Genomic DNA, 26,581 nt, shown 5'->3' on the forward strand with positions numbered 1-26,581 from the left:
GTCGAGGAGAGGGTTTCCGGTATGCTAATAAGGTAGCTGGGGCGGGGGGGTCCCCAGGGAGCTTGGGTCGGAAGACCCACAGCGGGACCGAGGGTCCTGGCCACCATCCTCACCGGGATGCCAGGATCTCCAGGGAGGGACGGAGCCCAGCGCCTGCTGTCAGCAGGGACTGTCCTGCCAGGAACCGCAGGACGGCCTGCAGACCCTGGGGGTTAGACGAGCCCCTCCCAACCTGGTTCTCCTGATGCAGGAAGAGCTCTCCTCCAGGGTCGGAATATTTTTCTGAACTAAAACAAAACAAAGCATGAAAAACCGCAAACACACACACAAACCCTCTGATGTCCAGGTGCTGAGTGTCCACGGGAGTGTCCGTGTCTGTCCCTGCGTGTTGGGAGCATGACCGGGGGCAGAAGTCCCATATTTGGACATGCTTCCCCCCAGCTCTCCCAGGAGACCCTGGGCGTAAACACGCCCCTGTGGGGTGCAGATGGGGGTGACTCGATGACCCCAGGCGGGCTAACCCATCCTTTAGAGGAGGTCTCTCCTTTCACCCGCATAGTTCTGAAGACACACCCCCGAGTAGCTTCCCCTTTGCGGCTCCCCTGGACCCCCGAAGGGCCAAAGCCCCAGGTAGCCAGCCACTCAGATCAAAAGAGAAGCAAGTTTGGAAGCACTCAGACAAGCTTAGGTAAAAAACTCAATTTGAATCACATACAATAATCCACAGATCCCCAGCAAAGGAAAATCTGTTCCTTTAAGGAGCTTTTGAGGCCAGGATGGACCTGGCCCCACTCCCACCTGCTGTCCTTGGCCTTGTGATGGATTCTTGCCAAGATTGGAGGGACGTGGCTGATACGCCTGCTACAAGCCAGTTTGTGGGCACAGGTACCTGACTGGGGCTGAGCTCAGACCCTGGGATCTGGTGGCCTGGCAAGGACTGGCAGGCAGTGGGTGGCAGGGGGCAGTGAGGACGGAGGTGAAAGGTAATCTGGAGAGAGGGTTTCACGATGGCCTGATGGTGGAGGGGACAGAGGGCCAAGAACAGTCCCCACATTCCTGGCTGGAGATCGCTGGGAACGGGCAGGTTTGCAGGAGGAGGGGGCGGCTGTTCTGGACGCATTAAGCTGGAGAAGACACAGAATCAGAGGAGAATTTGTGGGTGCCTGGGGGCCTGAACAGGCACACGGGCGGGGCGGGAGGCTCCAGACATCCCTGGGGTGGTTCAGAAAAACCCCGCCACCTCATCAGCTGAAGGGTTCACATTCGTCTGGGGCCTGGGCCCCACGTATTTTCAATTTCACGCCCTCCAGGCTAGGACGAGGACTTGCACCAAAGATCTGTTTCACAACTACTACGAAGACATTTCACAAGAAATGATGGAGAAAGCAAACTCACAAGATCTCCTGGCAGACCTATGGCCAATCTGAGATCAAATACAATCTGGCCTTGGGAGCCAGGCCTGGGGGACAAGTCCAGCCGCTCCCGCCACTCCCGGATCTGTCCGGGGAGCATCCGCGGGATCACTGCTCTCCCCAGAAAGAGCCCTGAAGTCAGGGCAAGACACAGATGCCATCAGCGAGGGGGGTGGGGCGTGTCTCCTGCCCAATGCGGCTCAGTCCTCTTGTTTACTAGCAAACCCACACCGCACACGCCAATTCATCGTCCTGAATAATTGATCCAGCGTGTTTGAATAATTCAGGCTCAGCTGGGACCCACGGTGGAGAAATCCTATAGTCCTTTGGCTTTCTCTCCCCGTGTGACAAAGCAGGGGGAGACCAGGAACCACCCCCCAGGAAGCCAGCCGGTAGGTGAGCCCCCTCCACCCCTGCGTGAACCCCCTCCACCCCTGCGTGAACCCCCTCCACCCCTGCGTGAACCCCCTCCACCCCTGCGTGAACCCCCTCCACCCCTGCGTGAGCCCCATCCACTCCTGCGTGAGCCCCATCCACTCCTGCGTGAAATCCCCCCACCCCTGCGTGAAATCCCCCCACCCCTGCGTGAACCCCCCCACTCTTGCGTGAAACCCCCTCCACCTCTGCGTGAACCTCTCCCCACCCCTGCGTGAACCCCTCCACTCCTGCGTGAGCCCCCCACCCCTGCGTGAACCCCCCACTCCTGCGTGAACCCCCCACCCCTGCGTGAGCCCCCTCCACCCCTGCGTGAACCCCCCCCCCTGCGTGAGCCCCCGCCCCCCCTGCGTGAGCCCCCGCCCCCCCTGCGTGAGCCCCCGCCCCCCCTGCGTGAGCCCCCGCCCCCCCTGCGTGAACCCCCTCCACCCCTGCGTGAACCCCTTCACCCCTGTGTGAACCCCCCACCCCTGTGTGAACCCCCCACCCCTGCGTGAACCCCCTCCACCCCTGCGTGAACCCCCCCACCCCTGCGTGAGCCCCCGCCCCCCCTGCGTGAGCCCCCGCCCCCCCTGCGTGAGCCCCCGCCCCGCCCGCGTGAGCCCCCGCCCCCCCCGCGTGAGCCCCCGCCCCCCCTGCGTGAACCCCCTCCACCCCTGCGTGAACCCCTTCACCCCTGCGTGAACCCCCCACCCCTGTGTGAACCCCCCACCCCTGCGTGAACCCCCTCCACCCCTGCGTGAACCCCCCCACCCCTGCGTGAGCCCCCGCCCCCCCTGCGGGAGCCCCCGCCCCCCCTGCGGGAGCCCCCGCCCCCCCTGCGGGAGCCCCCGCCCCCCCTGCGTGAACCCCCTCCACCCCTGCGTGAACCCCTTCACCCCTGTGTGAACCCCCCACCCCTGTGTGAACCCCCCACCCCTGCGTGAACCCCCTCCACCCCTGTGTGAACCCCCCCACCCCTGCGGGAGCCCCCGCCCCCCCTGCGGGAGCCCCCGCCCCCCCTGCGTGAACCCCCTCCACCCCTGCGTGAACCCCTTCACCCCTGTGTGAACCCCCCACCCCTGTGTGAACCCCCCACCCCTGCGTGAGCCCCCGCCCCCCCTGCGGGAGCCCCCGCCCCCCCTGCGGGAGCCCCCGCCCCCCCTGCGGGAGCCCCCGCCCCCCCTGCGGGAGCCCCCGCCCCCGGCTGAGTGACAGCATTTCCCCCTTTCGTCGCAGGCCAGGCCTGGGACCAGCGGCTTCTCCTGGTGGGCGTGGCTCTGGCTCCCTGGATCCGCGTTGGTGCAACATCTTCTAAATTCCAGAACATGCTCTCTTTGTGAGGGGAGCGAGATTTTTCTAGGGCTTTCATAGGGGAATCCATGGACAGAGGAGCTTGGTAAGCTACAGTCCATGGGGTCGCAAAGAGTCGGACACGACTGAGTGACTTCACTTTCACTTTCACGTTCGTAGGGAGATGGGTGCCCACGGCCGTGGAAAGGAGCAAGCCCGCCCTGCGCCAGCCGGTGAGGTCTCCCTGCTCGCTCCCCCTCACTGCTCTGGGACAGTCTGCGGAAGAAGCTGGTCAGCAGAAGCGCGGCTGCTCGAGGCCACGCTCCTTCTGCTCACGGGCTTTGCGGGTGCCGCCCCCTCTCCCGGGCTCTTTCCTGCCCGCCCCTTCGCACTCGTCCTCCTTTCCCACTCCAGCTCAACCGTCTCTGGCTCAGGAAAGCCCTGCAGACCCTGGGGCTGCCTGAATGTGGGCAGCAATGAAGATTTCAGCCCACACACGTCGGCCTCCAAAGCTCAGAAGCTTTCCTTCAGCTAGCGGCAGAAGGAAAGAAGACTTCAGAGGTCGTGCCCGCAGCTTCCAGCTTTATCTAAACACACATCTTAGTGTCCTAGAAACGACCCAGAGCTGCGAGCTGCGGGTGAAGCAGAGTGAGAGCCCCCCTAGCCTGCTTGCCCTCGTCTCGCGGGCCCCAGGGCAGAGCCTGGCACCCCATCTCGGCTTTGCTAAGACCAGCCGGGGACCGTGCTCAACACTATTTCAGGGAGGATTCTGGTACTGTCCTGACACGGGACCCTGTCCTCACCCTGCCCACAGCCGAGCCCTGGAATCCGACCACCAGAGCCCCTTCCTTGGGGTCTGGAGTTTGGTCCCTGGTCACACTTCGGATCCCCAGGGAAGGGATGCTCCTTACACTGTGATGAGGGTTCTGCACCTCAGAGTAAGGAAGCAACCAGGTGGCAGGTTCCACCAGGGGAAGGGAAGCTGGGAGGGTTTGATGGAGAGCGACTCTGCCCATGAGAATGCTTGGGGGGTCAGGGGGTCACCCAGCAGCTGCACCTCCAGACAGAGCGACGGCGCAGCCCACAGTCACCTTCGAGCCTGCAGTTCTGCCCAACACTGAAGACCGTGCTTCTCTGGGTTTGAATATGATGAACCAAGTGGATTAAATCAGAGCAAAGTGCCCGTCACCCTTTTCTCACCATATTTATCTCCGTGCTGTTCCTCGGGCGTATTTCTCACACATACTGGGTGCTTTCGTCTGAATCATCCATGAAAGCGTAAGAAATGCCCGTAGTCAGGTGCGTGATCCGCCCAGCTCACGGCCACCAGCGCAAAGCCTGGCAATACCCTGCGCCTGTTGGACGCTTCCCCCTGAAACCGGCTGGGAACATCCCCTTGGCAAAGTCTACTACGAATTGCTCCTAACACAGGTGTCCAGTAACAGACTCCATCACCTACTGGCCACAGATTGTTTTCCAGACACTGCTAAGCATTCCCATGCTTTCTTTCACTGGATTCTTGTAACAGACTGTGAAGAACCTACGAGCACCCCTCTTTCCAGGTGGGTAAACTGAGGCACAGAGGGCTCCTGGGACTGGCTCTGAGTTACCCTTTGGGGGTGTAGCTGAGATCTGAACCCTGTCCACCTGGCTCTGAAGTACAACTGCTGCCTAGGGACTCACTGCAGCAACTTCGACCCTTATCACTAGCACACGACTGTTAAGAGGAGAATTCCAGCCAGAGCCACTTCACTCCTAAACGGTAATAACCGTCACGAGCAGTGATTAACATCAGTCATAGCACTTGAACCTGTTCCAGGTGGAGAATCAGGGCAGCGAGTGACGGCGAGAAACGACGGGCTTGGCGACCTCGTGTGCGAGGAGGAACGAGCCGGGCTCCCGAGAGGGCGGGCGCGTCCCCGGCATCGGGCTGCTCGCAAATCTTCCAGACCCCACAACCCCCGGGCCTGCTCAGAGCTCATTTTGGAAGCTGATTACCAGGACAATAATCAAGTAAATAGTGGAGCATATTCAGGCTCCTGAGGTTTTCGGAAAAGATTTGTGAAGAGAGAATTCTCTGGGATATTCCATTCAATTTATCACCAGTTTCTATTCAATGCATCACCCAAACTGGTTTTCATGTCCCTATGCAGAGCTGGCCATGCAGAATGGATTATGTGGCCTCTGAACCGAGGGCTTGGGGCCCAGTGAGACACAGGTCTGTAAACAGAACATAGAAGTAATGAGCCCACTGGTGACCAGAAGCCCCTCATGGTGATGGTGGAGGATCGGCCGGCCGTGCCGCTGGGCCCATGTGTGGACAGGGCTCTGGCCACGGGTGGGCTGTGGGAGCGGAGCCCTGCTGGACAAGGTCAGGAGGTCCGGGCTCAACACAGAGCAGTGGGGTCAGGCAAGGCCTGCAGGTCTGGGGCCTGGGGGCCACAGCACACCCAGTCCAGGCTCCCCTGGGGCTGGAGGGGCGGCCACCAGCCCACAGCAGTGACGGCACCCAGGTCAAGGCCCCCCTACCGCGGGGAGGAGCCCCCCAAACCTAGCGGTTTCCCCGGACGACCTGGGACCTTCCAAATCCAAACTTGCCTCTGGCTTCTAGTGACCCAGGAAGCCGAACAGCCCGGGGGCCGGCCAGCCTCAGGGGCGGGTCCCGCCTGTCCTCCTCCGGCAGACGCGCGGACAGAGCCCGTGGGTTGCACAGCTGCACGTCCTCATTCCTTTCTCTTAGTTTCCCTCTGGGGAAGCGCCGGCGCGGCCATCCCCCACCACCACCCTGCGCCCAAAGGTCCAGTGGAGCCAGATTCCCGAGGGAGCAGACATGGCCCGGTGGGGGCGGGGCGGCAGCAGGCTAACCTGCCCAGCCTGGGGGGAGAGGAGGCCCCACACCGTCTTCAAGGGGCTGGGATGACAAGCGTGAGCCTCTCACGCCAGGGCTCTGAGCTGGTCTAACCGGATCCCAGGGCCCCTGAGGGGCTTCTGGGCCCGGAGAACGGCTCAGTTCCTGTCTGCAGGCTGAGCCCAGGCCTGAAGAAAGCAGCTCTGCTCAAGTGTGCGCTGGGACCAGCCTGGACAGCAGAGACCACCCACCCATGTGTCCCCCTCCTGCACCCACATGGCCAGGAGGGGATGCAGACTGGCCTGTGAGCTGCCCACCCTGCCAGGCTCCCCGGAGAATGAGCTGTCAGGCCCCGTTTCCCCACGTTCAGGCCCAGAGGTGCGTCTCACGCTCGGCCGCGGCCCTTACCTCCCTGTGACCACAGTCCCTCCTGCTCACCCTGCCGCCTCCTCGGCCTCCCTCACGCTCTGTTCAGAGTTTTCCACCCTCTGGATGATGCCTTCCCCTCCCCTGCTCCCCGAGGTGGCCTCCCGGCCTCCTGGAGGCTGGTGTCTTCAGTCCCCTCCCAGCATCGCAGCCTCAGGGCTGGGAGGCCAGGGCAGCTCTGCCTAAGTGCTCAGAGCACCGACTTCGTGGATTGTATTGAAGTCTTCTCTCTGCAAAACAGCAGGCTGACTCAGTCAAATCAACTCCACGCATCAAATTATAAAAAATAAAATAACCCAGTGGGAGGCGGATGAGGCTCGATCAGACCTCTCTCAGTGAGTCAGCGTTTCGAGTCACGGGAGGACTTCGCACTCCCGTCATCCAGCTGTTCCAGCTTCTTAAAGCCCTACTGTTGACGTTGTCTGTTTCCATCAAACGCTCGAGAAACTGAAATGGGCAACAATCAAACTCTCCCTGTGGGTGGGGTAGGACGCCAGAGGGGTACCTGGTCATTAAGCTCCCTTTCAGGAAAGGACAGCAAACAGTTCCAAAAATAAAAACGTATTTTCAAAACCACGAAGAGGAGGTGCGGCCTGCGGTCAGCAGCAGCCATGTCCCCGGGCCCCACACACTGGCCAGACCTGCTTCTCCCGGAAAAAATGGACTTCAGCGGAAGACGCCCGTGTTCTCGACCGGAAACTGGGTGACCGGCGGCTCCAAACCCACCAAAGAGCCTGGAGACCGTAGCGAGGCCAAGAGGCACACGAAGAGATGCGCAGCGTCGATGACTATGGGAGAAACGCAAATCAAAACTGCAGCGAGGCATCACCACTCGTCAGAATGGATGTCGTGAGGAAGTCTACAAATAATAGATGCTGGAGAGGGTGTGGAGACCGGGGAGCCGTCCTGCACGGTCAGGGGGGATGCAAGCTGGCGCAGGGTCTGGTGTACAGCAGCGACTCAGTAACACAGAAACACCTAGTCTTTTTCAGGGTCTTTTCCAACACAGGTTATTACAAGACACTGAGTATAGTCCCCTGTGCTACATAGCAGGACCTTGGTGTTTTCTCTTCTTTATGCAGTGGCTTAAATCTGCTGACCCCAGGCTCCTAATTCACTGGTTGACTTTTTATGGTCTCAGGTGTTTTCCATCAACTCTGAAGTCTTGATCCCAGGGGTATTTACACTGGTATTTGATCTAATTTCTTCCCTCCCTCTCCTCCAATGTCCACACTCACCAAACAGGTTCAACTCACCGGTGGACTTCCCCACTCACAGGGGTGTGTGGACCAGCGAGTGGACTTCCCATGTCCACCTAAGCCCTCGGGCATCAATTCTCTGAGCTGATAGTCCAGAGGCCCGAAATTCCTGGCTCTTTTACTTGGTCGTTTCTCGTTACTTTTGCTTTTTGCAACATCTCTAAATTGGGGCACTTCACATAGGAAGTCAGATTTCCAGCTTCTGCTGAAGGGCTGGGTGGACTGGCTGCTCTGCGCCCACAACACCCACGTGACCGCCAGCTTCCACACAGGGCACGAGCCCGAGTCCCCACCGCCCACAGCGGCGTCCTCACCAGGAGTTTGCATGGGCCCGTTTACTGCTGCGCTTGAAAATACTGATGTGTACGCCCGCTTCTTCCAAATGTGGGCACGCAACAAATGGGCCTGGAAGATCATGTTTTTCCAGGAAAAAAAAAAGGAAGTCAGAGAACGCTGTGATGTATTTTATAGGAAAACATGCAAAAATCTGACCCTTACCTTAGAGATCTGGGTGCATGCTGACTGGAAAACGGAGAATTCTGTGTGAAAGCTGCGGTGGGCCTGGGGAGCCGAGCCGGGCCCTGAGAGGTGACACGGTCCCCGTGAGCTGAGGAGCTAAGGGAGCTGCCCCCACTGTGACCGCACAGCTGGGGAGAAGCGCCCTGTGGAACATGGATAACGAGGAAGATACCCAGGAACGAGCGATTGGAACTTGGACGCTGATCGAGTGAGTGTGATTGATTCTAACCCTGTCAGGAGGAGACCCCATCCATTTAGAACTGAATTTGACCCCCAAGAGAGGAAGGCAGCTGTTGACCCCGTCAGCCACCCAACTACCTATTAGGAAGCGGGCTGCCTTGACCGAACTCGGCTGGAGGCCAGCGAGGTGCGGAGGCCACGGGAAGGCCATCTGCTGCCCACTGGGTCACAGGAGGGTCTTCCCGGGGCCGCCAGCAGGGAGCTCTCAGGAAGGGGAGACCCAAAGTCAAAAGCACACACACCGCCTGTTTCCTTTTCCAGTTTAGATCCGCTGGAGAAGGGATCGGCTACCCACTCCAGGATTCTTGGGCTTCCCTGGTAGCTCAGCTGGCAGAGAATCAGCCTGCAATATGGGAGACCCGGGTTCGACCCCTGGGTTGGGAAGATCCCCTGGAGGAGGGAAAGGCCACCCACTCCAGCATTCTGGCCTGGAGACTTCCGTGGGCTGGGTAGTCCATGGGGTCACAAAGAGTTGGACACGACTGAGCAACTTTCACTTCTTCTTTGCACAGATCACTCCCCAGGGTGAGAACACACTTCCTAAAGGACAGCGAGTGCCGGGGCGGCTGGCCGGGCAGTGTGTGGGGTCCCCTGGCCCCGGGGCAGGGACAAGAGCCACGTGATAAACAGATTAGAGGAGAGCAATGTGTTTTATTTCATGAAAATAGATTTAAAAACAGACTGTGTAAAAGAATTAGGATTCTCAATAATTTACTATTATTTACACAAGCAAATTCTGGTCATTAGTAGACTCTGTGAGGAGATGAACACGCAGAACCCAGACCCTCCCCGAGGGCAGCTGGGGACCCGCCAGGGACACTTGGTGACCTCCCGGCTCCCGTCTTCTCAGGCTGACGTGGTGGCTGCATCACTGCAAGCTTGGTGACAGGCAGGGGAATGGCCCCCGGCTGCCCGGGGCCCCAGCGTCCTCACCCCTCGCAGGAGGCCAGGTGGGCTCCATCCTCTCTGTGTCCCCCATGTGGGCACCGGTCAGCGGGTCCCCCGTGCCCGCAGCCGATACCCCACTCACGACCAACGTTCCGCCAACACCCCTGGGCTGACAGGAAGCCCATAGCTTCTGGGAAGAAGGTAGGAGGCAGGACTGGAAGCCGCACATTCTGGTCCTGGGAAACCTGGGTGAGAGAACACCCCCCGTGTCGTCCAGAACCCGGGGACCCAGCAAGGTCTCACTTGAAACGTCCTGTGCGCTGGTCCAGGGAGGGCGCGTGGGGGAGGCTGGCCGGGTGTCCAGTCCTGGCCCGGGCCGTCTCGCAGGCACTTGTGGTCCGTCCAGGCTCGAGGGAGCAAGTCCTGGGTGGGCTGGGGGCGGCGCCCGGGGAGCCTCAGTCCAGAATGTCCGTCTCGAAGGGCACCAGATGGTAGTAGGACAGGTTGGTGACGTAGGCCGCCGGGTCGTCCCCGTCCCCCAGCTCGGCGGGGAGTTCGCCCCCGCCCTCAAACCTGCGCGGGGAGGCAGGTCGTGAGGCTGGGCGGGCGCCTGACCCCCGAGCACCCCAGGTGGGGAAGGGCTGCCCGCGGAGTGCAGGCTTCCGGCCCGTGAGCACAGACAGGGCAGAACCCGCGAACCCAGCTGGGCCCTGCCAGCGACAATCAGTCCACTTACAGGTGCTCCGTGGGGTCCACAGCCCCGAGCTGGTCTTTGCCGTTCGGAATACTGTGGTCAATAACGATCGTTTCCGTATTTGCTAAACAGAATCCATTGGACCTCATGATTTCTGAAAACGAGAGCAACGGGGGAGGTAATTCACAAGGGGGTCAGGGTTTGAAGTTCTGACATTTGGGGCTCACGCATCTCCTCTCGTCCTCCTCCTACGGCTGACACTTCCTGGACTGCGTGCCCAGCCCTTCCCTCAGCAGACCACAAACCCCAAGAACAGGCACCGGGGGCTGGGGTTGGGGGGCATTACCAGGGCGGCAGCTGCCTGAACGCTGGCTGGCCCCCAACTGCCAACCCTGGTCAGCAAGCCCCGTGCTCAGGCCTTCCACCTACCTCACTTTAAAAACGCGCTTAAAAACACTCCAGACTCCTGCTTTCCCAAGGCACCACCGTCTTCCACGCAGGCCCTGACGCACGTGCACAGCTCACAGCAGCATTCTCTGCCCCGGTCAGGCCACAGGACACCCCGCGCTGCCATCTCGGCGGGCGTCTGATGCCCTGGTTGTCTGGGGCACCGTTTCCTTTTATTTCTTATACCATAACCATCATTTAGCTTATTTTATCCCCATGGACAGATTTGCTCGTTTTAAACAAGCGGGACTATAATTTCGTGTCTGCTTGTAATCTTTACAGGTATTTTAGGTACTCGCATCTCCGTTTTCTCAGCTTCTCTCCGTAGGAAGACACTTAGGGAAACCACACAATAAAGAAGGCAGAAAACTAGACTTCCTTCTCCCGCTCCCAGGACCAAATGACTGTTCATCAGACAGATTTGCCAAGTAATGGCTGAAACTTCCTCCAACTTTCTGGAGAAGGGACAGTGCACATCTCACTGGCCCTTCCAGGTGGGCCGTTGGACCTGCCCCCCGTGAGCGGCACCAACAAGCGGCTTGTCCTCGACCTCCTCTCCCGGTGGAGCCCCCCCAGACCCCACCGCCTGAGAAAGCTCGTGAGTCAGAAGAAGGAGCCGAAAACCAGCAAGAAGTTGGTGACTGTAACCGCCAAGGTCAACGGCACCACCGGGTGCAAAGAGGAGGCTGACAAGCGCCTGAGTGGGCAGAGAGACCCACAGGGGATGGGCCCTGACAGTGGGAGCAAGACCCCCAACCTCACAGCTCAAAACGTGGGACAGCACAGAACCACTCTTTCTTTAAATTAAAAAACAATTGTTGGGGCCGCATCGTGCAGCACGTGGAATCTTAGTTCCCTGACTAGACTGACCCCAGCCCCCCTGCCTTGGGAGTATGGATCTTAACCACTGGACCACCGGGGAGCCCGCAGGACCACCTTCTTTTCTGCTTTTATTAACTGACTCAAATCTGCCCCAGGAAGCATGTAAAACCTCAGCGACCTCAGCACAGCCAGCTGACAACTCCAAATCCTCTCTCCCACCCCTCTCCAGGGGAACTGGGGGGGAAAGGATCCTACAAGTGAAAACAAACATGAGTGCTGCGAACAGCCACCTCACATAGGAATCTCCTCGTCTTTATTAACCGTGAGATTTGCAGTTCTGGAACACGGAATCTATAAAATGGAACCAGACCCCAGAACACGTTTGTTGCAGACCATTCCTTAATGTCGGTGAAGAGAAGCCAGCTGGGCCTCCAGGAAACTCCAGGTCTACCACTTAAGCCTGTGAAGGAGGTTACTCTTTGCTGTTTTTTAGCCTGTAAAATAGGAGAAGGCAACGGCAACCCACTCCAGTACTCTTGCCTGGAAAATCCCATGGACGGAGGAGTCTGGTGGGCTGCCGTCTATGGGGTCGCACAGAGTCAGACACGACTGAAGCGACTTAGCAGCAGCAGAAGAAGCCTGTAAAATGGGAATAACAGTGTCTATCCTAAGGGGCACTTTTGGGGGGGACGTTAAATGAGATAGTTTTATAAAGACTCTAACAAACGCTGGTGAAAATTAAGGCTGAGACTGTACAAATGCCTGGCTAATAAAAAGTTCGGAGAAGGCAATGGCACCCCACTCCAGTACTTTTGCCTGGAAAATCCCATGGACGGAGGAGCCTGGTAGGCTGCAGTCCATGGGGACACTGAGGGTCGGACGCGACTGAGCAACTTCACTTTCACTTTTCACTTTCATGCATTGGAGAAGGAAATGGCAACCCACTCCAGTGTTCTTGCCTGGAGAATCCCAAGGACGGGGGAGCCTGGTGGGCTGCCGTCTATGGGGTCACACAGAGTCGGACACGACTGAAGTGACTTAGCAGTAATAAAAAGTTAAATTATATTTCCAGCCTTCCCAAACCTGAATACTCTGGGTTTTGTGGCTGATATCAGTTCAAAGGTGTATGCTTCCTTTTAAGCTGCACAGCTTTCTTAGAGTTGGTAACAAGCGTTTAGATTAACATGGTGTGAAGAATGTTTCCGTTTCCATCGACTCAAAGCCTCGCCAAAGAGGCCAGAGCTCTTGCCACAACCAAGGCCCCGGGAGGCGGCTGGTCCTTAAGCCACGAGCGCCTGGCGCCACCTAGTGGAGGCCTGGCCCCCAGCCGGTCAGCCTGGAGGCCTGAGTGAGCCGAGGCAGGGCTGCCCCCCAGGCGGCGGCGCCTCCCGAGAGGCCACGTCAGAGAAGTCTGGGAGGAAAGGGGGTGAGCGCGGGCCAGGGCCCTTTCAGGAGCGAGGGGAATTTAGCAGGACCGGAGTGGACGTGCATGGGCGGGCTTGCGGGAGAGAGGAGACAGGCCCCGCGGGGAGGAGGCTGAAGGCCTGTTCCGAGCAGGGCTCCGCAGTGACGGGAGACCCAGCGGGGCCACATCCTGACCTGCCTAGGACCACAGGAAATCAACAAATCAATGAGCCAGGAAGTCAGATCCGGGGTGGCCCACGTGGGTGGCCCACGTGGGTACTGACAACGTGTCCTGGGGGGAGGCCCGGCCTGGGGATCCCCGAGTCTGTGCACACCCCCAACACGGGCCGAGACTGGGAGCAGGGCGGCTCTCGGCGGCCAGGACCTCAGGGGCTGGCAGCGCTGCCGTAAGGAACCGTGTTATGGAAAGGACTCCTGAACTGACCCTCTTCTCGTCTGGATACGTTCAGTTCTCCATTCAGTGAATGACGAAGGTGCATCTTACCTCCGGTGGGAGCACCCTCCCCGTCCCCCCAGGGCGTGGTCCCACACGACCTCACCCGGGCCCAGCCAAGTTCCTGGGCTCCCGGGACAGACCTCTCCCTACAAAATGCTCCTCAGAGCCTCGCCTGCAGCACCGAGGAGAGAGTCTAGCGCCGCAGTGACGTGTGCAGCCTGGATTAGAGGAAGCTGCCCGTGGGCTGAGCCCCGGCTCCCCCTCGCTCCCCTGAGACCTGCAGGACAGCTGGCCATCTCCTCCCGCTGCCGACTTTTGCCAGAAGGCGCGGCCCAAGGCCCACACTGAGGAGCTACACGCCGGGTGTCCCTTTCTGTCCCACCTGCCCTAAAGCCCAGAGCAAAGGCAATGCCGCGCAAGCTGAAGTCGTATTTTTGCGCTTGGTGATGGATTCCAGCCATTCGCTTCAAGACGCCTCACTAATGCTTTCCTCATAGACCATTTCTTTTTTAAAAGTTAAGTTCCGATTTATACACCTTTGGAAGCAGGCAGCGGGCAAGCAGCAGGCCAGCAGGGAGACGCGCACCGTTTCACAAGATCTGGAAGCAGCCCCTCCCCTCTGCTTCTGTCCTTCTTCGGGCCCCGACGGGGGCAGGCGTGCCCAGCACTTGGACAGGGGCTGGGAAGGTCTCCGGGACCCTCAGCCGCGCTGCGCCCACACCACCCCGTGCCTCCCCCGCGCTCTCACCTGAGATCTTCACCGGACTCTGAAAGCTGGGTTGAATTTTATGCACGTTGTCATTCTTTAACACCTGATCCAGGGGCGATCTTTCAAAGAAGGTGAGCACGACTTCTGACCTGGAGTACTGGGAAGAAACATGTTCCTTCCTACACACGTTCCTCCTGCTGGCGGGATGGCATGGGCCACGTCCCCCGCGCCCCGATCAGGGGCTCGGGGAGCTCGGGGGGCTCAGGGCCCAGGGAAGGCAGGATGGGGACTGTGGGAACAACGCAGGCCAGGTCTGTGCTGGCGTTTCACACATGTCCCCCTCACTCTCCAGTAAACTGTGAGCTCCTGCTTCCGCTTCTTCCCAGGGGGAGAAAACACTGGAGCTCCCAGAGCCCAAGGAGGCGCCCTCTCCTTGGCTCCTGGCCCCACCCCGCCCCCGAGGCCTCCAGGAGGGCGCCTGCCACCCCACCGGCCCACCCAGTGCCCTGCCCCGCCCCCCGCCCGCACCCCCACCTTGCGCGGCATGCTGATGATGGCCTTGAGAAGCTTCTCCACCTCGTTGAGCCTGGTCTCAATGTCATGGGCCTCCTTGATGGCGACCAGTCCTGGGGTCGAAGCAGAAAGGCCTCCATCAGAGGAGCAGACCAGGACATGGGCTCCCAAATGAAACATAGGCCAACAGGCCGCCGGCAGCGGGGACACCACCCTGGGGTCTCCCTCCACAGAAGGGCACTCAGCCTCGCGTGGGCCCAGTCCTGCCCTGGGAGCCTGGTCCTCAGCCCCAGTCCGGGTCTCAACGACCCAAAGTTGAAGGCATGTGCTGAAGAGGGGCCGTCTGAAATCCACAGAGGCCCCGAAGGCCTCTCCGAGTGGGACAGGCAGGCCAGCTCCATCCACACCCTGCACAGCGGGCAGGGCCAGACCCTGGCCCCGCCAGTGTGTGTGGTGGCTGCCGCCAGGGAAGCTGCCCTTCCCCACCCCCAGTGACACAGCCAAGGCGACCACAGGGCCCTTGGAAATGGAGCCTGTACTAGAGAAGTCATTTAGATGTGGGGTTAGAAGGGAAAAACCAGATCTTTACTCAGAGAAAACCAGCATGGCATGACTCATGGCACCTTCCAGGAACCTGAGCTTTTACCCCTCATTCCAGTTGCCAGACATCCTGACTGGCTACTAGAAAGCGCAGTCAGTGTTTTGTCTTTAAAATACGAGAGCTAACAGGCGGGAGGAGAAGGGGACGACAGAGGACGAGATGGCTGGATGGCATCACTGACTCGATGGACGTGAGTTTGAGCAAGCTCCAGGAGTTGGTGATGGACAGGGAGGCCTGGCGTGCTGCGGTCCATGGGGTCACAGAGAGTCGGACACGACTGAGCGGCTGAACTGAACAGCACAGAGAGCTGGGGTGCGTTTCCGTCTCCCCGTGAGCCGTGCAGAGCGCTGACCTTCCGAGGACCGGCCCTTCACATCAGCTTCCCAGGAGCAACACGGATTCCCAGGACATTTCACATGACCCGGGACCCAAACCACAGAGGCTGGCATCCCAGAACTACTTTCAGTCACTGAATCTCAGTTTTCAGAAGTCCCGGTTTTGTTAGATAGGAGAATGGTTGTTCATTTTGCAGGCAACTCACTAAATCCACATTGAGATAAAATTAACTTCCTAAACTGCCTGACTGAAGTCCAGAGGCCCCTCGCATCAGTCCCGAGTCGAGGATGTCCAGCCAAGGTCAGGAGCTGGTCCCTGAACTTCCTGGAAACAGACCAGTGCCCCTTCACCTGCTGACCCGGGGTCTGCTCCGCAGTGGCCTGTCTGGTCCTGACAAGCGCTCTCGGCCACGTGGGCCCAGGCAGCTGGCCGCAGACCCCAGACTCCGGTCCACACACCCTGTGCTGCCCGCCACGTGGTGCCCCAGCCGTTGGCAGAGAGACGGGACTGAGCCACCCCTCTCTCCCAGGCTGCCTGCCCCACCGCCACCCGGCAGGCTGGGGGCAGGAGGAAGGGAAGAAGCTACACCCGGGGCAGAGTCTCAGGGTCTCAGGACACATCCTCCCAGGCCTGCGTGCTTGTTTAGAAGTACACACACACACACACACACACACACACACACACACACACACACACCCCACACACACAGCTCCATCTTGCTCCTGCTGTGGACAAGTCTTTGGAGGGAAAGAGGGATACTGCAAAAATCCTCTGAAAAGCTTTCAGAGAGGACAGTTGTAGAAATCATCCCCACGAGGTGCTTCTTTGTTCTTAGACCATCTCATTTCAGTTTTTATGACACCTAGAAAACTGCTGTTAAATCACTCAGGTTCACGACACAGTCGTCGTGTTTTTATATTCTGTAAGGACAAAGGTCCGTCTAGTCAAGGCTACGGTTTTTCCAGTGGTCATGTATGGATATGAGAGTTGGACTGTGAAGAAAGCTGAGCGCTGAAGAATTGATTCTTTTGAACTGTGGTGTCAGAGAAGACTCTTGAGAATCCCTTGGACTGCAAGGAGATCCAACCAGTCCATTCTGAAGGAGATCAGCCCTGGGTGTTCTTTGGAGGGAATGATGCTAAAGCTGAAACTCCAGTACTCTGGCCACCTCATGTGAAGAGTTGACTCCTTGGAAAAGACTCTGATGCTGGGAGGGATTGGGGGCAGGAGGAGAAGGGGACGACAGAGGATGAGATGGCTGGATGGCATCACCAACTCGATGGACGTGAGTTTGAGTGAACTCTGGGAGTTGGTGATGGACAGGGAGGCCTGGCGTGCTGCGATTCATGGGGTCGCAAAGAGTCGGACACGACTGAGCGACTGAACTGAACTGAAGGACAATACAGGAAGATTAGCCTTGAGTATGGCCAGTGCACATAGCACATTTATTCCCACTTTCCAGGACGTAAAGCCCACCGTTGGGTTTATAACCAAGGGTGCCACTGAGTCGATACACACACTCTGGTCTCCGCTGACCTTCCCTTAGGGCTCCAGCATCAGAACGCAGCGCACAGGACGCCCAGGGCAACGGGCACTTCAGACACAGCGACTAACGCGGGAGCGTGGACAGACACACTAGATACTATCCACTGTTTATCTGACATCAGACTTATTGGGTTCCCTGTAGCTTTACGTTCCCGGTGACCTGTTCCCAGAAGGAAGCAGAGAAAGGCAACAAGTGCCTCATCAGACTTCCAGTCACACATCAGCGTTCCGGCTCGGGGCGCAGACCCTGGGGACCCTCCCCTGCTCGCCTCATCAGCTCGGGCCCTGTGACCCCACACCCTCATTCTCAGTAGGACCCTGTGGTTCTTGCCCCACCCCATGTCCTCAGCCTGATTTCTGTCTGTGGGAAAACTTTAGCCAATGGATAAGTTTAATCAGAGAAGTGAGAACAAGCAGGGAAAAGAAAGGAAACCAGCCAAAGGAACCTACATAAAAACGAGAGTCAGTAAGCGTGGTCGAGGAGCTTCCCTTTCTTCTCAAGAGCCACAGACAGCACTCGGAGGCACCGCCTGTGAGCTGCCTTATAGACACGGAAACCCCCGCCCGGGGGGAGAGCACATGGTGGCCGGGCTGCAGCAGTGACGTGTGTGTGTGCGCGTGTGTGCGTGCGTGCACGTGTGCTCAGCCTCAACCGCGTCCGACTCCCTGTGACCCCACGGACTGTAGCCCACCAGGCTCCTCTTTCCATGGGATTCTCCAGGCAAGAACAGTGGGGTGGGTTGCCATGCCCTCCTCCAGGGGATCTTCCCAACCCAGGGACTGACCCCGCGTCTCTTACACCTCCTGCATCGGCAGACGGGTTCTTTACCACTAGCGCCACCTGGGAAGCCCCAGAGGGGAAGCCAAATGCTGCTCCTAGGAAACGAAAACACTTCAAGACAAGAGGGGCTGAAGACATTTCAGCGGGGAAAGAAGCTGCCAGCATCCCTCCGGCAAGAATGCCCAGAGACCAGCCAGGCAACTGGGACCAGCGTTCCCAGGGCAAGCCCTCCTTCCTCCGAGGGAACCCGTCCACGTGAACAGCCAGGACTCTGGCCTCTTCCCAGGGCAGGGGGGCTGTGGCCAAAGGTGGAGATTCGCAAGCCATAGATTCCGCTGGGTGCCTCTGAGAGGCTGCCCCCCCCCCCCCCCCCCCCCGTCAGAGCCCCTGTCCCAACCTCACATCAGAGCAGGGAGGGGTCACCACCAGCCACGTGGCCTCCAAGGGCCAGGCCCTCTCCAAACTGGGGTGGGGTGGGGAGGTGGGGGATGGGGAGGTGGGGGCGGGGGGGTGAGGGGTGGGGGGAACACGACAGGTACCTGGAGCCCACATCACCCGCGACCCCAGACCAAGCACACGCAGCTGGGAGCCTCCCATTCTGCCTGCTCTGTTCTTCCTCTGTGGCCGACAGCTTTGGCTTTTACTGACTGGTACCGCTCTTCCAAATGTCCCTTGTTTACAGTAGGATTTTTAATTTTATTTTTTAAAAAATGTGCTGACGTACAATAATTTGGGATTATTTAGGAACGTTAGCTTTTGTATTCCAAATATTGTTGATGGAGCAAAAACTGTGGCAATCTTGTTTGACCCAGATTTACTGAGATCGTGGTTCTAAAAACTGCAGGAGGGTAAGGTGGTTTTGAATTTGCAAGGCTGGGCAGAGAAACTCCAAGGCCTCTTGATTATGGGCTGCTGTCATTCCAGGGCCAGCCAGCAGAGGGCTCCAGCAGCCCGCGAGGACCCGCCGCATCCACGTCGTCCTCTCAGGAAACTGGCTCGGAACACTTCACCTTCCGGAAAATTGTCTCGTTTCTGATAAAGCACAGTCACTAATACAACCTCAATCTTAAAAGTTCACTCTACACAGCTTCTGATGTGAGAAATTTATCCAGACGTCACCCAAAACAGTTAACAATTTGAAACCCAAAGACTGATAACACAACTGTATGTAAATTTCAGTATGTTGATTTCACATCCTTTTGGGGGGTTAAAATTCAGGCTAGAGCAGCCAGGGGGCCCTTTCTGTCCCAGCTGGCGCAGTCTTGAGAATCGAGGCCAGGACATGAGCTTCTGTGAGTTCCAGGGTAGGTCTTTCTACGGACACGAACACCGACGCATTCTCGGAACCCAAACTGAACACCCTGGTACAAGCGCGAAGATCAGGCTCTGAGCTGCAGACACCTGGCCCCACGTCCCACATCCCTGGCGGAGGTTCCGTGCCAGCCTCCAGGGATGGGCTCGGGGCGCAATCCAGCTGAGCGCCTGGGGCCCCTTCAGTTCTGGGTGTGAACACAGATCCTTCTCGGGTCAGTTGGGAAGGCGAGTCCGTTACCCAGAGAATGCAAGTCTCTCAACTGGAGACCCACGACAGAGCCCTGGGGAAATCTGTGACGTGAACTCTCCGACCAAATCAAGCAAGACGTTGCATTTCAAAAGTCCACCCTTCACTGTCCAGAGAAGCAGACGGGCTGGACAAGCTGGGGGATGCAGGGTCACCTTGTCTGCACAAGAGATGTGCGTGCTTTAAGCTGTCGTTGCTGTTTGGTCACTACGTCATGTCCGACTCTTTCGCGACCCCATGGACTGCAGTCTGCCAGGTTCCTCTGTCTATGGGATTTTCCAGCCAAGAATACTGAAGTAGGTTGCCACTTCCTTCTCCAGGTGGTTTTTTCCAACCCAGGGATCGAGTCTGCGTCTCTTGCATTGGCGGGCAGATTCTTTACCACTGGGCCACCAGGGAGTGTAATACAAATTTTGGAAACAAAGTGTTTTAAATTTTCCGGGAAAACCCTCCATGATAACTTCCTAAATATGTGTTGTCTGTATGGACAGGCAGGGTAAAAGCAGCGGGGACTCACTCAGGGAGCGCGAGCTAACCCAGGTGATTCCTCTTCATTACACTCAGCGTCCAGCCCACAGCCCGCTCGCCCCAGGCGGACTGCGGCCTCTCACTCCAGTGGCGGGCTCCGGTCTCTGCCCTGGGCTCCCCTGCTGCACATGGGGCTCGGGAGCCGGCTGAGGGAAGACTCCTTGGCTTCTTCCCACACCTGTGAGGTGCTCCCCTCGTACCAAGCCTTCCTTCCCCAGGCCGCCTCCTTCTCCTCCAACCGCGAGCAGAATTCCTTACTCAGCTTCACACTCAGCATGCCTAAGGAGCCACTCGCTGAGCCTTAGTTTGCCTTAAAACTCGGAAGGAATTTAAGGAATAAACGGCACCCGCCCCAGGCCCTCAAACAGGAAGCCCTGGGCTGTGTCAGGGGACGGGCACCGGGTACCAAGACCCTGCCCCCGGGCTGGCTGGGACGATGCCCATGAGACCGAGGTGACCACAGGGAGGCGTCCCCAGCGGGGCGCAGCAGGGGACTTCCCAGGAGCCTCTTTTCAGCCTGGCGACCAGAAGGGCTGGTGGAAGTCCCCGGTCACCCAGGGAAGTCAACATGAACAAAAGCGCCCACGGGAACGATTTTAGTGGGACAATGATACCAAGCCCTGGCAACGCCGAGTCCTTGCTCACGGTCCCCAGCTCACCCTGCTGACAGCCGCTGGGCTGCACCGGGGCCCGGGGTCCCCATGGGGGCATCACTCCCGCAGCCCCTCCTGCAGCTCCAGGCGGAGCCCCACGGAGCGGGCACACCCAGCCCGCGTCTCAGGGTTCTGCCGTCACCGCACACCCACCTTCCCTGGCTTTGAAGGCCCCCAACCACAGGCACCTTCTGCCTCTTGGGAAAGCATGGATAAAACACACAGCGGAGCCACAGCAGGCTCACGCTATTTTACAAAGAGAAGAGGACCGTGTCCCGGGGGCCAGCCCCAGGGCAGCCGGACGCTACCAGCAGGGCCCGGTGCTGAGAGGCAGAGCCAGGCCTCCCCGTGGACATCTGGTGGGAAGTGATCACGGCTGAGAAGCTCCAGAGCCAGCGACGGCCATGAGCTTCTGACCACTCCTTCCCCAACTGGGAGCTGGCCCGGTTCACCTGGGCCCACGGCACAGCTAGGACCACGGGCCGCACGCCACCGACGGGGGCGGAGTGTCTGGGGCCCGGACAGGGGGCTCGGAGCGACAGCAGCTCCCAGGAGGCGGGTGTGGCCGTCTCAGGACCCGGGGGACGGCGGAGCCCCACAGCTGAAGCCAGGCACCCTATATAAGGAAGAGGTTCAAAACTAGGCCTGTGAAGCAGAGAGATCCCCCAAAACGCCCCAGAGAAGGGAAAGCAGCCCCCTCACTGGAAGAGGGAGACCCCCTGCAGGGAAGTCAGGCTGGGGGCCACGCCGGGTATGGGCAGGGCAGAACCCCAGCCCCAGTTTGGTGTCCATTGGGTGGGAGAAGGTGGCCTTCACGCCGCTGCTCCGCGGCCCGGAGCCCTGCAGCCGCTGCTGTTTTCAGCCACTTTCACCAAGAAAGTGAAATCGGGGTCCTGCAGTTGGCCCCCAAATCAGACAGCGATCTCCCCCCTCGTGTGGGGAAAGCACAGAGCTCCTGCCCTGTCCGCCTGAGAGCCGGGCCTGGGAGTGAGCGCTGTCCCTGGAGCTGTCGGTGGGCAGGGGTGTCCTGGCCGGTAGGCCCGCATCCGGGCCCAGCTGGCAGGTGCTGGACACCTTCCCTCCACCCCACGTCTGACAGATGGTCTGCGAGGACGCCGGCAGATCCAGGTCCCTGGGGGCAAGGGTGTACAGACGTCACCCCAGCACACACGCAGGCTCTCAAGGAGGGGCCTCACTTGGAGAAACGCTGGAAACTCCGCGTTCAAAGCCAGGCCCTCTGTCAGCTCCTCCCGTCGGCATTCTGCCTCCCCTGATGCTCCCGACAGGCACGCCTGGCCTCTCGGTAAACCCCAGGCTCTCCCTCCAAGATCAGCTGTGTTTGACCACTTCCCTGGGCTTCCCCTCGTGGCTCAAAGGGTAAAGAAAGAATCTGCCTGCAATGCAGGAGACCGGGGCTCGATCCCTGGGTCAGGAAGATCCCCTGGAGAAGGGAATGGCAACTTATTCCAGTATTCCTGCCTAGAGAATCCCCATGGACAGCGGAGCCTGGTGGGCTACAGTCCACGGGGTTGCAAAGACCAGGACATGACTGAGCGACTAAATGCCACACACATATCATCCCTGGCACCTCCCCTGGTCCTCCTCCAGCCTTTCCAGCACGGCAGCCAGACTGCCCATCCATCCAGTCCCTGCTCCCAGCTCTCCATCTCCAGCAAGAGCCTTGCACCGAGTGCAGTCTGCCCACTCCCCCCCGACACACCTGCATACCCGGGCTCAGGCCCGCCTCAGGGCCTTTGCACGTGTGCGGGCAGCCCCATCCCAGGCACTCACGTCCCTTTCTGCCCCCTACCCCCACCGGCCCATCTGAAAGTGAACCCTTCCCTTGCCCCAACAAGTTACAGCTCCTCTCCTTCCCTCCTTGAATTCCTTTCTTCTGAACATGTACAACCATCTACCATATTTTTAACTTATCTTGATCATTATCAGATTCTTCAAACCGAGACACAGAATCATGAGGGCTAGGGTTTGTCTGTTTTGTTTCCTGCTGCATCCTCAGCACCTAGAAGCTGCCTGGCACAGGGGAGGCGGACTGGGAGATACTTGCAGAGTGGACGCAAAGCCAAAGTGTTTGGTATTACAGCGATCAGGAACCGAAGATCACCTGACCACTTTGGAAATAGAATCTCTGGCTGCGGAGCTGACTGTATAGGGCCTGAAATGGGTGCTATTAAAAAAAAAATGATCAAAATAGTCCAAAAACTCCAAGAAGTCGTTGGGGAATTCTGCATGGTTGTCTTTTAAAGCATAAACCTTTCCAGACGTGCGCAATGTAACAGGCAAGTGACCTTGCCACATCTGGTCAGGAAGCCCTGAGCCAGTATATTACGCAGACGAGATTTCAGCTGGAGACGTGGCCCACCTGTGTCAGAGGGTGGGAAAGCGCAGAGAGGGACGCCTCGGTCACCCAGAGATAATATGCACAGGAAGCAGCTGCCTCCCTCCCCTGGCAGGGGGACAAGGAAGCAAGGATGTGGGCATCAGATCCGGACGCAGAGGCGCGTAAGGTCAAGATGCCAAGGAAAAGGACAGAGGAAGCAGGACAAGTCCCGAGCGCCGCCTCGCCCAGACGGAAGGCCAGGGAGGTGGGCCGGCGAGCCCCGAGCCGCCACGGCACACAGGGGTTCAGTACCTCACCGGAAGCACACACATTGCACGGACAGACGGCCAAGGCACCACCAGCACGTGCAGAAGGCAGGGACAGTACACGCGCGGCACAGAACACGCTCCCACCGCAGCTCCCCAGGGACCACGGCAGCCGGCTCCGCATCCCGAGTGCACGCGGGGTCTCGGAGGCAGGTCGGGGCCAGGGCTGCCCGGTGCCCTGGAGGTGCCCAGTCCTCCGCTGACAACAACCACCAGCAGCCAGGACGAGTTCTGAGAGACAGGCTTGCTCACAGAACTTTTGAAAAAGACAACAGGGCCAATCTAACCCAGCCCAGAAATACGCAATGTTTAAACTGAGGGCCTCTGATGGGGACTTATACTGAGAAAACTTGCCATCTCAACACAACACACACTTCTGGATGCCTTTTGCTTGTACGGTTTGGACATCCAGTCCATCTTTTTATGCAAACAATAAATCTGCCTGGAAATAAAGTGAACTCTTCTTTGACCTTATGGCAATGTATTTTACTTAGCAAACAACTTCCCTGGACCTACGAGGATTGAAGGAAGGACAAGGCCTTCCTGTGGTTGTGGCCCACTCGGATGGTGTTGGGGGCAGTGGCGTGCCTCCAAGCAGAGAACCGGGACCCAGACAGACGGTTGATGTTGCCCTTCCTCGGCCTCCGAGGCGCTGAGCTGGCCTCGCAGGAGGCCCCCCAGTCAGATGGAGGTCTCCCCACTTGCCTCGACTGTCAAGACTCTAGCCGGGAAGATGGCTCCCACAGTCCATCATGGGCCGCTAGAGAGGGCGCACACCCAACCCCGGTCCTCATCTAACTGCCCCGCACCCTATCGCATGTAATACCCCCATCTTTCTGATTTCACCCTTCAGACGCTTAAACGCAGCTATGAGATCCCTTCTGCGTCTTGGTTTCTCCCTGGTGACCACCCTCTTCCTGTCTCCCTGTGGGTGCCCACTCTGCAGAGGCACTCTCTGTGCTGACACTTCAGAAACTCAGGACTGACCCAGTGCAGCCTGCACACACAGACAGAGCTGGGAGCGTGCGGGCACACAGCGGGTGTGGGTGTGCATGGCAGGTGTGGGTGTGCACAATGGGAGCCTGCCTGTGCACGATGGGGGCCTGTGTGTGCAAGGCAGGTGTGTGTGCATAATGGGAGTGTGCATGTGCAAGGCAGGTGTGGGTGTGCACTATAGGGGCAGGTGTGTGTGTACTTGACGGGAGTGTGTGTGTGCATGGCAGGTGTGTGTGCACAATGGGGGCGTGCGTGTGCACGGCGGGTGTGGGTGTGCATGATGGGGGCAGGGGTGTGCGTGATGGGGACGTATGTGTGCAAGGTAGGTGTGTGTGTGCATGATGGGTGTGTATATGTGTGCACGACGGGGGTGCATGTATGCATGGGGGTGTGGGTGTGCACAGCGGGTCACGTGCCTCACAGTCACCCACGTTCTGCACAATGTGGGCGTGTGTGTGCACAGCGGGGGTGTGTGTATGGCGAGTCACACGCCTCACACTCACCTGCCTTCTGCTCCGTTTCCCAGGTCCCAAAACAACTGAAGCTGCGCCCTCCTCCCGCCTGTGACCCTCGTCAGAAGCCACTGAGGGTGACGACAGAAGGCACATCCCTGGAGGGCTTGCTGCTGCCAGACAGGGAGCACGAGCACCAACCCGCGCAGGGAAAGGGGAGGAGCCAGCCCGGAGCGCCGCCGAGCGGGGTCCTCTGACACTGAGACCTGGAGGCCTGGGAGGGCATGAGGGGAGGAGGGGAAGGCAGACTCTGGGCTAGCTCTCAGGGGCACCTGTTTGCTTACGGCCCTCCCCGTTCCAGAGAAGATGAAAGGCATTGAATAAAGCGCTGGTCCTTCATCTAAGCTTTCCTGATTTGGGCATCCATTTGATACAGTGAAAATACAATAATACACACACACCCCCAAACAGCGAGTCAAGGCAAACTGCTGCCATGCTTGGGATGGCACTGAACTCCCTCCAGAGCAGCCATCAGCCTGAGACTCCAGGGACAGGGCCGGCAAACTTGCCAGCGTTGGGAGACTTGCCAAGTGACGTGTCTGCCAGAAGATGTGTCATGAGAATGAGCTAATTACCCAGATAATTCACACTCAGGGCAGGGATGTCACCAGTGGGGGTGGAGAGTATCCCAAGACCTCAGGGAGACGCCCCCGAAGGTGCCCCTGGGCTGCGTTTACAGGACGGTGCCCGCCTTCTCAGCTGGGCAGGTAGTCCCGCTTGTGGGGTGGTGAGGGGGCCCAGCCTTCCAGCCTCAACTTCAGCCTCGGCTCCTTCTCCTCCAGCCTCCTCTCCGCGGCCCACGGGCTGGCCCTGGAGGCCGCGGAGAGGAAACGGGAAGCCACCCAGTCCCTGCGAGCCAGGAAAAGTCACAAGGCCTGGAGGAGGCGGCCCGGTTCATCAAACCCAAGGCGGACCCACCCCAGCGGCCCCTCCCGGGGAGGGACAGAGGCCGCGTGGCACCTCGCACTCGAGCTGTCGGCCACCCAGCCACCGGGGACACGGGAAGCGGCCCCGCGGGGTAGGGGGTGCCGCCAGACAGGGCGCGCCCCCCGCGGGACGCTTTCCTTAACTCTCCCCAAGGCTCTCGCAGCCCCTCCGGCCGCGGTCGCAGGGGCTGGCCGGTGGCTCGCCCGTCCCGCCTGCCTCGGCCCGCCGGCATACTGCCGCCCGCCCGCCAGTGCTCTTCACGGTTCGGGGGCGGGCGGAGGTCTGAGGATCCCTGTCCCGTGCCAGGGGCCGTAGGGCGGCCATCCCGGCTTAACAAGCGCCCCTGCAAGCCCGCCCTCGCACTTTACACGAGCCCACTCCTGCCTCCCAGACCTCGAGGCCCTCGGTCCCCGAGCCCCCCGATACCCCCAGTTCCCCAGGCCGGGCCCGCGCCCACCTTGGCGCAGCGGCGCGCGCGCCAGCTCCGGCCGGTCCTCCGGGAAGGCGTCGCGGAGGCGCTGCCACAGGCGGCCCAGGTCGGCCAGGCTGCGGTGCAGATAGAGCACGCTGCGGTCCGACCACTCGGTGCGGATCTCGAAGAACTCCTCCTCGTCGCCGCGCCGGCTGACGACAAGCCGGCGGATGCCGTTCACCCAGCAGCCGCGCACGAACATGTTCACGAGCGACGTGCCCTCAAACACCGCCGAGGCCATGCCGCGGGCCGCGCATCCCCGGCCGGCAGGGGCACGCCCGCCCGGGCCGGGGTCCACCCGCGGCCGGCGTCCGCGCGGGGTCCGTCCGGGGCCGGGAGCTGTCCGCAGCCGGGATCTATTCCGGGCCAAGGTCTGTCCGCGGTCCTCCTGCGGCCGGAGTCTATCCGGGGCCGGGGTCCGTCCGAGGTCTGTCCAGAGTCGGAGCGATCCGGGATCTGTCCGGGGTCCGCCCGCGGCCGGGGTCCGCGCGGGGTCCGTCCGGGGCCGGGAGCCGTCTGCAGCCGGGATCTATCCCGGGTCGGGGTCCGTCTGAGGTCTGTCCAGAGTTGGAGCGATCCGGGGTTTCTCCGGGGTCCGGGTTCGCCCGAGGCCGGGGACGGGCCGAGGTCCTCCCTTAACCTGTCCGGAGGCCGGCTCGG

At 59.6% G+C, this 26,581-nt stretch overlaps 1 protein-coding gene across 1 annotated transcript; it reads right to left on the bottom strand.

Annotated features, from left to right (window-relative positions):
- Positions 1-9,073: 9,073 nt before the first annotated feature.
- Positions 9,074-26,169, bottom strand: PXDC1 (PX domain containing 1). Its single transcript, XM_052648843.1, has 5 exons — positions 25,907-26,169; positions 14,367-14,458; positions 13,872-13,989; positions 10,036-10,147; positions 9,074-9,872 (listed from the first exon to the last, which is right to left on the bottom strand). Exons 1-5 carry the CDS (start codon positions 26,160-26,162, stop codon positions 9,755-9,757), a joined length of 696 nt encoding a protein of 231 aa, XP_052504803.1. The 5' UTR covers positions 26,163-26,169; the 3' UTR covers positions 9,074-9,754.
- Positions 26,170-26,581: the final 412 nt, after the last annotated feature.

This window comes from Budorcas taxicolor, chromosome 11 (assembly GCF_023091745.1).
Source record: "Budorcas taxicolor isolate Tak-1 chromosome 11, Takin1.1, whole genome shotgun sequence".
Lineage (NCBI taxonomy): Eukaryota > Metazoa > Chordata > Mammalia > Artiodactyla > Bovidae > Budorcas > Budorcas taxicolor.

Bases quoted from the DNA above. Each gene is read 5' to 3' on its own strand.
- PXDC1 (XM_052648843.1), bottom strand. From the start codon at position 26,162: ATGGCCTCGGCGGTGTTTGAGGGCACGTCGCTCGTGAACATGTTCGTG. The intron at 14,459-25,906 runs GTGGGCGCGGGC...CTTCGACCCCAG, and splicing joins GCGCGCGCCGCTGCGCCAAG to GACTGGTCGCCATCAAGGAG. The intron at 10,148-13,871 runs GTGAGAGCGCGG...TCTCGTTTTCAG, and splicing joins GAGTCCGGTGAAGATCTCAG to AAATCATGAGGTCCAATGGA.